Here is a 14,298-nt window from a genome sequence, read left to right on the forward strand (position 1 = left end):
GGCAGACATTAGAACAAAGAAGAATACATGCATCTTTAATTATGTTGTATAAAATATCACACAACCTCGTCTCTGTAGATCATAACCACCTGACAACCTCTAGAAATTTAAACTTTATCATTCAATCTTCAAGAACACAGTATCATATGAACTCCTTCTTTCCCCGCACAATCAGATACTAGAACGCCTTACCTTATAACATAAAGGACAGTGTGAACCTTCAGTGCTTCACATCTGTCCTAGATTCGTATATGTACTAATGTCATCATCCTGTTTTTATTTTTAACAAGCTGTATATATTACAGCTCTTACTCTTTTAACAACATGAATATCATGTATCATGTAACATAGCAACAGGCTTTTAACAACTGCCCCGACCTCCCAGTTATGATCAGAGATTGATTGTTGGGAGTATCTCCGTAGATGGAGATATGGAACAGCCAATCAGAGTCTGGATCGTTGAGACTGGTCATAACTATAATCTTGTACCTCGATAGTTTACCTTAGCTTCTACCAAGTATACATTTTTACAACATTTAAACAAAAACTAATTTATTTACAAGTATCTTATTATATAATGAACAAGAATAAGACTTCAACTTGAAACAGAACTTTATTTGAAAACAGATCAAGCATCATTATAATTTCTGGGACATAACTGATATGCATTATTTCTGATAATTTCAATACAATTGTAACAGAATAATCAGACATTAATCATGAACAGTTTATTTTTTTTCTAATTATGACTTCTTTCTATTGACAAATGGTCATTTTCAGGTGTATGCTACATTATTATATACTTTTCTTTAAATGTAACAAATCTGCATTAAACAAATAACTGGAAGAGGGCATCATAACCGGTTACTGACCTGCCATGAATGAGTGAAGTAATTTTTACATCACTTCATCCTGTGAAGTTGGTAAAACAATGTTAACATTTCTTTACGGTTTACTGATTCTAGCAATCGAATAATTATTATTATGTTGAGGTATATAATAAATAACTCATTAAATGTCAATGATGTTCCTTACTTGGCTTTTAGCAGTCCTAAATCTCTACTGACACTCGGGCTATGCCCTCATGCAACATAGGTCCTAAATCTCTACTGACACTCGGGCTATGCTCTCATGAAACATAGGTCCTAAATCTCTACTGACACTCGGGCTATGCTCTCATGCAATATAGGTCCTAAAAAACACTTCTAGTCCAACTTTACTGTTAAATAAGTGTAAAGTAAAACCACTGTAAATATACTTTTTTGCATATTTTAAAAACTGAAGTGATGGCTTATCATAACATATCCTTTAAACATAGAAAAAAGGTCCAGACATTTGAACACCTGAATTAATTCTGTTATATTACATTGGTTTAAGGTGAGACATTCTTTAAAGAAAAAGGATAAAAAAAATACACATAATACCAAGAAATATTTTCTTTTAATTCTATTTATTGTGTGTTCGGGTGGAGAAGGAAGAGTGGGGTGTGTCAAGTGTGAGTGGGGTAATCTAGGCAGTGGGCACGAGGACGTGATATTAAAAGACAAGACCAGGAAGCCCAAGAAATAAGTAAAAACAAATTATGAGGGTAGGGTGGGAGGTGGGGTCAATGGTGGTGGGAGCTTGATGGAATTTTATTATAGAGATCCACCCATAAAAAAATCTGTTCAAAATTTTTTTACAACTGAGCCAGCGGTCTGAGAAAAGAACAAGATTTTTCAAACCCTTTCTATAAAACGCTAAATGGAAAATAACCCTATCTCCTTATATATATATAAAGGCCATCTATTTTCTTAACTGGATCAGAAGTTTACGAGTAAATCTTTTTCTTTTGACGGCCATGGCAATCAGAATTCTGCAAGGATGACCTAGATTTAAAAGGAATCTAAAAGGTGACCACCAAAGGAACATTCCTGTGAAATGTGGTTGTAAAGGTTGGTTGCGACTGGCTAGACGATTTAGACTGTGATGTTCTTTAAATAGTGGATGTTGAACGAAAGATGATGGAAATTCAAGATCCTAAAGTCCCATCATCAGCACTGTGTATATAGGTGACCTAAAAATAACAAGAGCTCGCAGAACACGAAATGCACCCCACCCCCACCCCCACACACACTTGATGCATTCAGTAAATGCACAAGAAACAGAAATTATTTGGTTACTGTACACAAAAGTTCTACTGTCTAGGTTAATGTGACCTTGACCTTTGACCTATTTACCTCTGAATCAATAGGGGTCATCTTCTGGTCATGATCAACATCCCTAATAAGTTTCGAGATCCTAGGCCCTAGCCGTCTTGGAGATATCTTCCGCAAAACCATTTAACTGTTCTGGGTCACTGTGACTTTGACCTTTGACCTACTGATCTCAAAATCAATAGGGGTCATCTGCTGACCATGATGGACTTTCCGATCAAATTTCGTGATCCTAGGCCATAGCGTTCTCGAGTTATCATATGGAAACAGTTTAATTCTTCCGGGTCACTGTGACCTTGACCTTTGACCTACTGACCTCAAAATCAATAAGGGTCATCTGCTGGTTACAAAAAAACTCCCTATCAAGTCTCGAGATCTTAGACCCAAGCTTTATTGAGAAATCATCTGGAAAACGTTTAACTGATCCGGGTCACTGTGACCTTGACCTTTGACCTACTAATCTCAAAATCAATAAGGATCATCTGCTGATCACATCAATATCTCTATCAAGTTTCCTGATCCTATGCCCAAGCATATGGAACAGTTTAACTTTTCTGGATCACTGTGACCTTGACCTTTGGCCTACTGACCTCAAAATCAATAGGGGTCATCTGCTGGTTATGAACAACCTCCCTATCAACTTTAATGATCCTAGGCCCAAGCATTCTTCAGTTATCATCCGGAAAACTTTTAACTGTTCCAGGTCACTGTGACCCTGACATTTGACATACTGACCTCAAATCTATAGCAGTCATCTCTTGCTTATGACCAACCTCCCTATCAACTTCCATGATCCTAGGCCTAAGCATTCTTGAGTTATCATCTGGAAACTGTTCAAATGTTCCGGGTCACTGTGACCTTGACCTTTGACCTACTGATCTAAAAATCAATAGGGGTCATCTACTTGTCATGACCAACCTCAAAATCAACTTTCATTATACTAGGCACAAGCTTTCTTGTTATCATCCAGAAACCATTCAACTACTACAGGTCACTGTGACCTTGACATTTGACTTACTGATCTCAAAATCGTTAGGGGTCATCTGCTGGTTATGGCCAACCTCCGTATCTATTTTCATGATCCTAGGCCTAAGCGTTCTTGAGTTACCATCCGGAAACCAATTGGTCTACATACCGACGGACGGACTGACCTACCCACAGGACGGCATCTGCAAAACAATATACCCCTCCTTCAAAGGGGGGCATAACAATAATCCAACATAAAAGCCTCCATAAATGTGCATGTCCACTTCATATTGATGAAGAATATCAAGTTTTGTTTGAACTAGATAGAAACTGTACAAGCTGAGTAAACAAGTTACAGATGTAGTTGTAATATGGCTTAGTGGAAAGAGACTTAATTCAAGAACTCAAAAAAGATTATTGCACATAAAATTTCAAAGAATATATTTATGACCACTTCATGCAGGTACTGCCCACATCTCTTTTATTTTACAATTTGATAGAATACAGACATATCCGAGATATTAACAATTCGTGAGTAGTTGTTAGTCGTACTTTCAGAGATCATAATGTTACTGAATAGTCACAAATGTTTTTAATTTGCATGTCACCAACTGGGAAAAGAAGTTAAAATGAAACCAGCAAGTAAGTAAGTAACTGATCTTGTACTCCCTGTTCATCAAAAGTAACAGGTATATTGGGTTGAAACAAATAAATCAATTTAAAACTGATTAAAGGGAATTAAACATGATAAAAATTATTTGTTTTCCAAAAAATACAAACCTTACATCATACATTAAGCAAAATAATCTAAAATACATTTGACAGAATCAAGTCTTTCAGCGAGTTAGAAAGAATAATAACAACATCTAAATTTTTTGATGAGATGTTAGATCTGGAGGCAATTTTAAACCCACATATATATATATATATATATAGTTTAACATAATAAAAAACAATTAAATATCGAATAACTGTCACAAGAGTAAGTATAAAGATGAAATATCACAATTCAGTTTTTAGTGGAATGATCTTATATCAAGGTTAATAATACTAGGTTCATGTATTTCATCACATGACTTTTGTATGTTGTATTTTTTTGTTTTAAGTGATGACAATATGAATATCATAATATTATCATAAGGATCAAAGATATTGACCAGAAATACCAGTTCCTTATTGAATGCATCAAATACATCAGAAATTCTGACTTTTTCTGACACCTCAGTAGTTCATGTACCAAACCCTGTACCTATAAACTACCTGTAGTTTACACCTCACTGTACTGATGTACCAAACCCTGTACCTATAAACTACCTGTAGTTTACACCTCACTGTACTGATGTACCAAACCCTGTACCTATAAACTACCTGTAGTTTACACCTCACTGTACTGATGTACCAAACCCTGTACCTATAAACTACCTGTAGTTTACACCTCTGAACTGATGTACCAAACCCTGTACCTATAAACTACCTGAAGTTAATGTAACAACTTTGTCAAATTTCTCCAATTTATATACAATCAAACTTTGTTCCCTCAAACTTGGGTAATTAGTGAACCAACCTTTGCATAAACTCATCATCAGGTCCGAGGAAAATATCTTTATAATGTACATTGTTCAGTGACATGAACTACTGATAACTCGAACAAATTTTGTTTGTCATGTTGAGATCAAGGGAATGAAGTTCTACAGTAAAAAACACAAGGTTGCTCTCTCTATAAAGATGTCTACGTTATCAAACAGTTGTTCCATGTGACAGCATTCAAACCTGTATGTAAATGTAATGCCTGTGAGAGCCAAAAAGTGGACCTTTTCACAGGTTAAAATACTTTGATAGGAAATACAATACAACATGTGCATATCTTGTTGGTAATAATAACAGGTTGCAATCTCCTTACAACAATGCTCTCCTTAGAGAGAAACTGCAACATATGTCTATCTTGCTATGAAAAATCAATACGATCAATCTCATTATAAAATAATAGTTCCTTCCTATGAGAAAAGCTACACTATGTGCCTATCTTGTAATGACAAAACAAAATGACACATTCTCCTTCTAAAAAAATAATTCTTCACTATGTTGGAAGCTAAACTATGTTTCTATCTTATTATGACAAAACAATAGGACACATACTCCTTCTAAAATAATAGTTCCTACCTATGAGGGAAACTACTTAATGCGTCCATCTTGTTATGACAAAACGAAATGACACATTCTCCTTCTAAAAAATAGTTCCTACCTATGAGGGAAGCTGCTTAATGTGCCTATCTTGTTATGACAAAACAAAATGACACATTCTCCTTCTACAATAATAATTCTTCACTATATTGGAAGCTACACTATGTTTCTATCTTGTTATGACAAAACAATAGGACACATACTCCTTCTAAAATAATAGTTCCTACCTATGAGGGAAGCTACTTAATGTGTCTATCTTGTAATGACAAAACGAAATGACACATTCTCCTTCTAAAATAATAGTTCCTACCTATGAGGGAAGGTACTTTATATGACTATCTTGTTATGACAAAACAAAATGACACATTCTCTTTCTAAAATAATAGTTCCTACCTATGAGGGAAGCTACTTAATGTGTCTATCTTGTTATGACAAAACAAAATGACACATTCTCCTTCTTAAATAATAGTTCTACCTATGAGGGAAGCTACTTAATGTGTCTATCTTGTTATGACAAAACAAAATGACACATTCTCCTTCTAAAATAATAGTTCCTACCTATGAGGGGAGCTACTTAATGTGTCTATCTTGTTATGACAAAAGAAAATGACACATTCTTCTTCTAAAATAATAATTCATTCATATAAGGAAAGCTACACTATGTGTCTATCTTGTTATGACAAAAAAATAGGACACTTACTCCTAAACTAAATTCTTTCCTACGAGAGAAAATTCACCATGTGTCTCTCTTGTTTTGTCAAAACAAAACAATTTAATTACAACAAAATAATGCTTTGAGTTTCATATAAGGGAAAAACAATAGTTTGCAACTACCTTGTCATTACTGTACAATATTAGGCAATCTTGTTCTAACACAAAAATTCTTATACACAATGAGAGACTCAACTGTGAACAATAATGTGTTATTATCTTGTTACTGCTGTACAATCTGAGAAAATCTTATAACATAACAAACCTTACATGAACTATACAATAATACAATGTATATGACAATCTTGTGATGAATGTACAATATGAGACAAGCCTAAGCTCATAGTACAACAATCCCTACCTTGCTCTACCTTAAGGCAAATGCAACTCAAAGATGTATATGGTAAGACTGCCTCATTGAACACAGGTATACAACACTTGACCCTAAAACATTTTATCCTCAAATCAAAACACACAAGAATTCTTTTCTATGATTATGTATACAGTTAAACAAATATCCCATACTCTCCCAAAGTTGTCTATATACAACACAAGGTATGAAAATCTTGGTTCATGACTGCATATACAACATATATTTAAGGTCTAATCAACACGGTAAAATCCTATGTCTATGTCTTCTTTTTCAATGCATATTCCATGTGTTTAAATTTTCAATTCTAGCTGTTTATACAACACAACCTTTCTACACAATACACACTCTTAATACTGCAAAAAGTATATAATACCCCATGATATCATACAAACAAATCAGCAGTATTCATATATTACTCATATGTATACTGATACAAACTAACAGTTTTGCCATTTCCGCCAACAATGATATTCCCGTTGCCATTGGATGCCACACATGATGGAGAATCAATCAGTGTATTCCAGTCCTTGATGTACTCTGCCTTTGCATTCAGCAAGATCAATTTGTTCCTCTTTCTGTCCGTCACAAAGATATTATCATGCTCAGTAATGCATGCTCCTCCGGGCTCAAACTCACCATGGCTATACTCCCCTGTTTTTCAAAAACATAATTTTTATTTATTTATTTTTGGAATATCTGCACATTTTTTTATGTTTTGCTTTAACACGGTGCACAATCATGTGACTTGTGATGTTTCAACTGGGGGATCACGCCATTCAAAATTAGTAAACAAAACAGTGTTTTTGAAGGTAAAGTTTTTAAAGATATATTTTTGTAAAACAACACCTAGCTGGTGCAAGTCCGTATATCAGTGCCTACCTCCGGTGATATAACAATTATGTCTGTGTCTGCTTTAGTTTTGCTGGTAACCTGGACAAACCAGTTTTACACTCCCTATATATTAAATGTGTGACAAGTCGAAGGTTTCACATTTGTTGACTTCATGACTGTGAAGAAGAAAAAAATAAATTGTCCAAACGTTAATAAAAATGGAGTCTGTCTTGTAGTACTCCCTTTCTTTAAATATGATGACATTACTGATGATTAGGCATACTTGCCTTCTCGTCAACGCTTACGTTGTGTTCTTTAGATGTTTCATCCCTAACTGACGCATAGAACTTCAATTGTTTTTACTTCGGTCATATAATAAAACAAATAGATCTACAGACTGATGATTTCAGTGAATATCCAAATCTATATACCTAATGTTTATTACGTTACTTCATTTCAAGCAAAGATTCGACTGTTGTAAGGGTTACACTGGAAAAAAGCAACCTGGGCTTGATGCTGATGAATTCTATTTAATTAAGATTAAAAAGAAGAGGTAAACAAACAAATACACCACCTTTGTCCTTGAGTCCTTTATATGTTCCAATATTTGATCGTTGTGAAAAAACTTCATGTATGATATGGTGTTACAGTAATAAACATTCAGTACACACACTGGGCAACTGTGTAAATGGACATAATTATGTCACGTGATTGCAGCGGCATTTTATGCAAGATCAAAGACAAAAACGTTTCTTTGATTTGAATACAGATGGATGTAAATTTCTTTGCAGGGGGCATGTTAGTAGTTTTGCCAGTTTTGAAAATGAATGCGGACTGAATTATTAATTTGGAAAGTTATGTTATGTGACCATTTACTAAGCATTTGATGGATCAACAATGTTCTATTTAATGCATATTAAGAAGCCTTAATGCTATCATATAGCATAAGGGTAAAAGAAAAACAGTGAAACAGTCCCGAATATTTTGTAATGGTGAAAGGTTATAAATTATCGAGGATACATATCTGTGAAATTGTTGAAATCGCCCATATAGTAACAATAAAATGCTTGCTAAAAATCTTAGGTTTATGTAACAAAAGTACACAGACCTGTTTTGTTTTGATGGAAAAAATGCTGAGACATTACAGTGGTCTGATATTTCGAGATCAGAACTGCAAAATCGTTTATTAAATACTTTGGCTATTTGTGAGAGCACTGATCTTTTAATAATAAGCTATGAGAACTAAATCTTGTTTTACCTGAGTTCTTTCCTAAAATAACTAAATTTATGTGAAATCGAAGGGAGAGAGAAATGTTTGTGAAATAAGAATTATTTACCTTTGATCTTATTTTGGAAGTGTTTAAAATGTGTGTCAGCATTTTAAGCATGTTGCGACAGTAATGACTTTTAAATCAAAGCTGAGAGAGCATATCTTTTGATTATTTAAGTGTTGTCTCGATACAACTAAATTCATTTGAAATCCAATTTGCTTTATCTTCTTGGCAAAATTACCAGTAGAAAGTGGTTAAACTGTCACCTAAAGATTTGTGCTTGATGTGACAGCACAGGTCCAAAGCAACTAGCTGTGAGATCATGATTTTGACTTACCCTTATTTTCTTGGAAATATCACTATCCACGTGCAGTAAACTTTACAAAGTACTGCATTGGTAGGGAAAACGTAACCTGCGTTAATTGTGTCATTGCATTTAAGGAGAAGAATGGGAAAGTCGCAATTTATAATAGTGCTTTCTGTGAGAGCTTTTGGACTTTAAAACGGACATTTTTAAAATTCGGCGATCTATCCAAAAATAAGCCATTTTTTGAGCAAAAATCCTACTAAAATGATCTGAGATATCAAAGAGAATGCAGCAGTGACAACTAGTTGGTAGTTTATCAAGGAACGGTGCCTTGGGTTTGGTTTTCAAGCCATTTAAAAATTTGCTTTCTGTGGAAGCATTGTGGTTTGTCCAGGTTACCAGCAAAACTAAAGCAGACACTGACATATGCTATATCATCGGAGATACGCATTGATATAAGGACTTGCACCAGCTAGGTGTCATTTTACAAAAATAATTATATCTTTAAAAACTTTACCTTCAAAAACTCCATTTTGTTTACGTATACTGCTTGGGGTGATACCCCAGTTGAAAAGTCACAAGTCACGTTTCACGATTGTGCACCTTGTTTAAAAGATATGCCATTGATAATTTAGAAAATTTTCAGTCTTTATATAATACTTAAGGAGAAAATTGCAAGTCAAGTAAAGTTAAATACATCTGATGTGAAATTATGTGTAAGCTTTTTTCCCCTCAACAGACTCTGGTCTTGTTTTGTATATAATAGTTTGCTTGCTTGACTATTTTTTCAACAGTATTTAAACTTCACAACTACTGTCAGGTAACCTTACCAGTGCTCATATATTCTGTACCACTAATGACATGTTCTATGGAAGCAACTGACAACTTCTCAGCAAGTTTAATAATTGGAGAACAAATCATTTTAGACAAAAAATGTCTCCATAATTATGTCATAACAGAGAACAGAAGTCACACCCAGGAATTAAACTAATGACCTCTGGATTCGAAGTCTTGACCTCTGTCTACTGAGTTAACCAGAGAGGCTGTATCACACTGTTCCTCACAAGTAAAAACCATTTTCCATATAGCCTGTTCCCCTATATTCTCGCGGTACTAGTGACTTTAAAAACAGTAAGCAAGCAAATAAAAATATAACAGTTATTTTGTTTAATAAATAATTTAAAATAATTCATTATCTATCAAACCGTACAAGTTTTGACACAAAATATAATTAAAATACTCCCGACAATCACGTGTCAACATGTACATTTTCTACCATTTTGATTTTGTATGTCCTTGGTATTTTCATGTTAAAGATGTTGTTGTTGTAGTTGTAGAATTATTGTTAGGTTCCCTACCACGATATTTGTTTAATTCCGATACAGTAAGGACTTCTGTGTCTGTTTGTAAAAACAACAGTTTAATTATAACGATATTGGTAAAATTATGCGAAATGTTCCACACCCAGTACTTAACAATTTATTCATTTTGACAGCGTGTACACCTGAAAGAGCTGTCCTTTCTCAGAATTCTGACCATTGAACCTTTGTATGCGACCACTAAATCCAGTCCGTTTTGGAAATTATGGTACCAAGGCGGGAATTAAAGGGAATCGGGGCATTGAGGGATAGTCGTTTGTACAAATTGGGCCTATTTATAACAGACGACATAAACAAAACATTGGCGAAAAGGATGTTAACAAGTGAAAAATACAGGATTTGGTTTAATTGGATATAAATTTAAGTACTTCAACTATTTTGAAAGCTAACTCACCAAAATTCTATGCATTCTGGATGAAATGATTAAGATTTGAACTGAAAATGAAAGTAGGTTGTTTGTAAACAACGTCAAGGTTGCGCTTCCGTGCAAAACGGAAATAACGCGAAATTACCAATGACGCGAGAATACCGTGGACGACTATACTATAGACAATATATTTTTGCCTAAGATTTGTTTTGGCATCTAATTTTGCAAGGATTGATTTGTTGCGAAGTAACTGTGACAGCACACCATTCTTGTAACAAATGCAAAGACAAAAATATATTGGTAAAACCGATGTATGATTATTGCTTTTACCAACACAAAAGTGGAATTCTTTAAAAAAAATGTTCGAGTCAAAGATGGCACTATTGTTTACTAATGGGGAATAATCAAACACCAACCACTGAAAATCATACCACTGGAACATGAAGAAATATGCCCATCTCCTCTTGAGAGTGAAACTTCCTAAGAATTTTTACTGATTTCCAGCCAAAGGTTTGTGGCAAATACTTTAGACAAGGGTTGCACTGTAGTATACTTCTTATGGTAATAAATCAGTCAAACAAGTGAATGAGTACTGCAGTAGCAATCTGGTATAAAACTTTGTTAGTGTTCATCCCTTGTGGTTGTTGGCAATAGTGTTAAGACTAAAAATGCTTCAAGGCATTTAGGAGCTAAGAAACAAGAAATATTTTTACCTAAATTTCAATAGTGACCTTGACCTACAAGCATAGATCATGTACGTGACACACTGCCTCATCATAGAGAAAATTTGTGTGCAGTACTAAGATAATCCATTAATGCACATAAAAGCTATGGAGCGAAAAACAATTTTATGTGACCTTGACCTCTGACTGAAAACCATGGGTCATGTGCACGAATATAAGCATCTCCTCTTAAGAATTAAATACCAACCAAAGGTTGTTCAGAAGCTTCTAATGACATTTCGCTTAAATCCAGTGGGTGGTTGCTGAGAAATATTTGGACAAGAAATGGTGCTATACTCAGTTAAAAATCACTGACCAAAACAAGTAGTTAAAATGCTCATTCCTCTCTGGGGTGATTCTTCCTATGAATTTTCACTCAATTCCAGTGAATGGTTGCTGAGTAATACTCCTGACAAGAAATGGTGCTATACTATATTGATGTTGAAAATTCGAACAGCAATAACTCAGTAAAAAATCATCTGACACAAATAGGAAGACAATATGTGCATCTCCTCTTTTGAATGAAGCTTCCTAATAAGTTCCACTCAATTCAAGTGAGTGGTTGCTGAGAAATACTCCGGACAAGGCACAGACAATATCTGCCTCATTTAGGTATCAACTTGCAACATCTCAATTGGTACAGAAGTTCAACAATGACAATATAACACCCTCACCTAGAATTAAAACATATGCCACCCACATTATGACATGTAGGAGGTAAGTGGGCATGTAATTCTGTGTGGCCTTGACCTTTGACAAAATGAGGTCGGAAACAATAGTGGACATTAGCTGACAACAGAAAACCATCCTATGAAGACTGACAGGCTAAGCATTCTTCACTGATCAAGCAGAAACCACTTTCATTTCATGTCAAATGACTTTAACCTTTAACCTACTGGCCCCCAAAACTATAGGGGTCATCTAGTGACCACAGGCAATCATACTATCAAGTTAATTACTGAAAGCCAAAGCATTCTTTAGTGATTAAGCAGAAACGATTTTCAGTATCAAGGTGATAGTGAACTTGTCCTTTGACCTACTGACCACAAAAATAGTACTGGTCATGTACTGACCAGAGGAAATCATCCTATAAAATTTGGCAACCACAGCCCAGAGCATTCTTAAGTTCCTAAACAGAAACCATTTTTATGCAAGGTCACTGTGACTCTGACCTGTGACATAATGAACCTTAAAACACAATGAGCCATCTACTGACGACATGAAGTTTGAGCACTGTAGGCAAAAGTATTTTTCAACCAATTTCAGTTTCATGGCCACTATGACCTTTGAACTTCTGACCCTCAAAGACAATAGAGGTCACTGACCACAGGAAATTGTTTTATAAAGTTTAAACATTGCGAGACAAAACGTTCCCTAGTTACTGATAGGAAACCAAATGGTATACTGAATAAAATACTTTACCAACGAAATTCCCATCAAAATCATTCACAACAACTTTCTTCAACTGCCCATCAACACTGACCAACTGATCTAAACTTCTAGCTGCAATATGTGTGATGCCAGGTAGTGGTAATCCATTCCTGTCCTTCGGCTGTATCACGTGAGCATGAGAACCTGTCATGCAAGAAAAAGGTTTAATTAGCAGCAATATAAATGCATCAAAATCCTGCCAGCCCCAATGCTAAATACTTTGTACAGCTATAGCATTCTGACTACCAAGAAGGTAGAATATTCTAGAAGTCACAGAGTTCAATGGCTACAATTATTTACATACTGTGAAATCATTTACTTTTGTGGGTCATAACTTTTTTATAGTTTTGCCTAAGATGGCTATTTTGTTTGGATATGAATTTGTGGAATTTTCATGTATCAAAATAAAAGAATTCTAACTTTGCTGGATTTAATTTCATGGAATGACGCAATCATGAAAAATAGTACCTCAATGAATATTAACGATTTCACTGTATTTCGGCTAGGGTATATGCCTTTTACAAATACTGCCTATGGAGAGCCAGTATTATGACACAATACTGAGAACTTCTGCTATTCACTAGTCGACAATGCTGGCATTTAAGAGATCAATAAGTTAAAAAGAGAGCAACATTGGATCTATTTAACCTATTATTGCTGGCAGCTAGCAATTCTGCCTTTGCAACCAGTGCAGACCAAAGTCAGCCTGCACAGATTGTCTGCATTGTTCACTATTCAGGTCACTAAATTTTCAGTGAACACCCCTTTCATGAACAAATGGTACTGCCTAAAATGAATGATGGATCAGTCTGTTTTAGAAATTTAGCAGGGTAAAGGTTAAACAAAGAGAGAGAAAACTACACTATAAACATGATAAACATGAGATATTAAATGCCATTGAGTGCTTTCCATTTGAGTATACATGGTTTTGTTTAAAGTACATGATTGTGCAAGCATTTTGGTACCAGTACATTTTTAGCATGCCAATGTATTTCACACCTAAATGGAAACCATTAAATGATTAAAGCTGTAACTGTCTAAGCCATCACCTGTATTTAGCAGTTACTTGTCAAAAAGTGTCAGTCAGCTAACTTCCCAAGTTGATTTTTGTTCTTATCACTACCTGACTAAAGAAGCCATCTGACTTTAACATCCTTCTTACCTATTTACTACTACCAGTGGCACATACATCCACAATGGACTGGTCCATGCTGTTTGTAATACGTGTTTCAAGGTTCCCCACCACCTCCTTACCTAGATACACTACCTACAATCAATTTTGCATATCTGTATCATGGTTTTTTCCATGCTACCATCAGTATACAATTTACTATTTACAACCAATAGTGCATGCCTCCACTACTACATATGTTTCTGGCACTTGCATACCTTCTTACCTAAGTTTTACTTACCATCAGTGGTGCATACGTTTTTGATACTTCAAAGCCTCCTCCAAGCCGTTGCACTACTTACCATTAATGGTAAATGCCTCCACCTTTGACTGGTCCGTGATACCTATTAAGTTATATAACACTTCCATGCTTCCTCCTGCATATCTACATAC

At 35.0% G+C, this 14,298-nt stretch overlaps 1 protein-coding gene across 3 annotated transcripts in view; it reads right to left on the minus strand.

Moving 5' to 3' along the window:
• Window positions 1-594: 594 nt before the first annotated feature.
• The window catches only part of LOC128555486 (uncharacterized), a 30,174-nt gene continuing 16,470 nt past the window's right edge, over window positions 595-14,298 (minus strand). For 2 of the 3 annotated variants that reach the window (XM_053537841.1, XM_053537840.1), the window contains exons 4-5: window positions 12,726-12,878; window positions 595-7,077 (exon numbers count right to left, since the gene is read on the minus strand). In XM_053537841.1, the coding sequence (XP_053393816.1) occupies window positions 6,839-7,077; window positions 12,726-12,878 (392 nt within the window). In that variant the 3' untranslated portion in view covers window positions 595-6,838. Of the gene's footprint in view, window positions 7,078-12,725; window positions 12,879-14,298 lie in introns of those variants that run through there. The other variant, XM_053537842.1, reaches the window with a different exon arrangement.

Source organism: Mercenaria mercenaria, chromosome 3, assembly GCF_021730395.1.
Source record: "Mercenaria mercenaria strain notata chromosome 3, MADL_Memer_1, whole genome shotgun sequence".
Taxonomy (NCBI): Eukaryota; Metazoa; Mollusca; class Bivalvia; order Venerida; family Veneridae; genus Mercenaria; species Mercenaria mercenaria.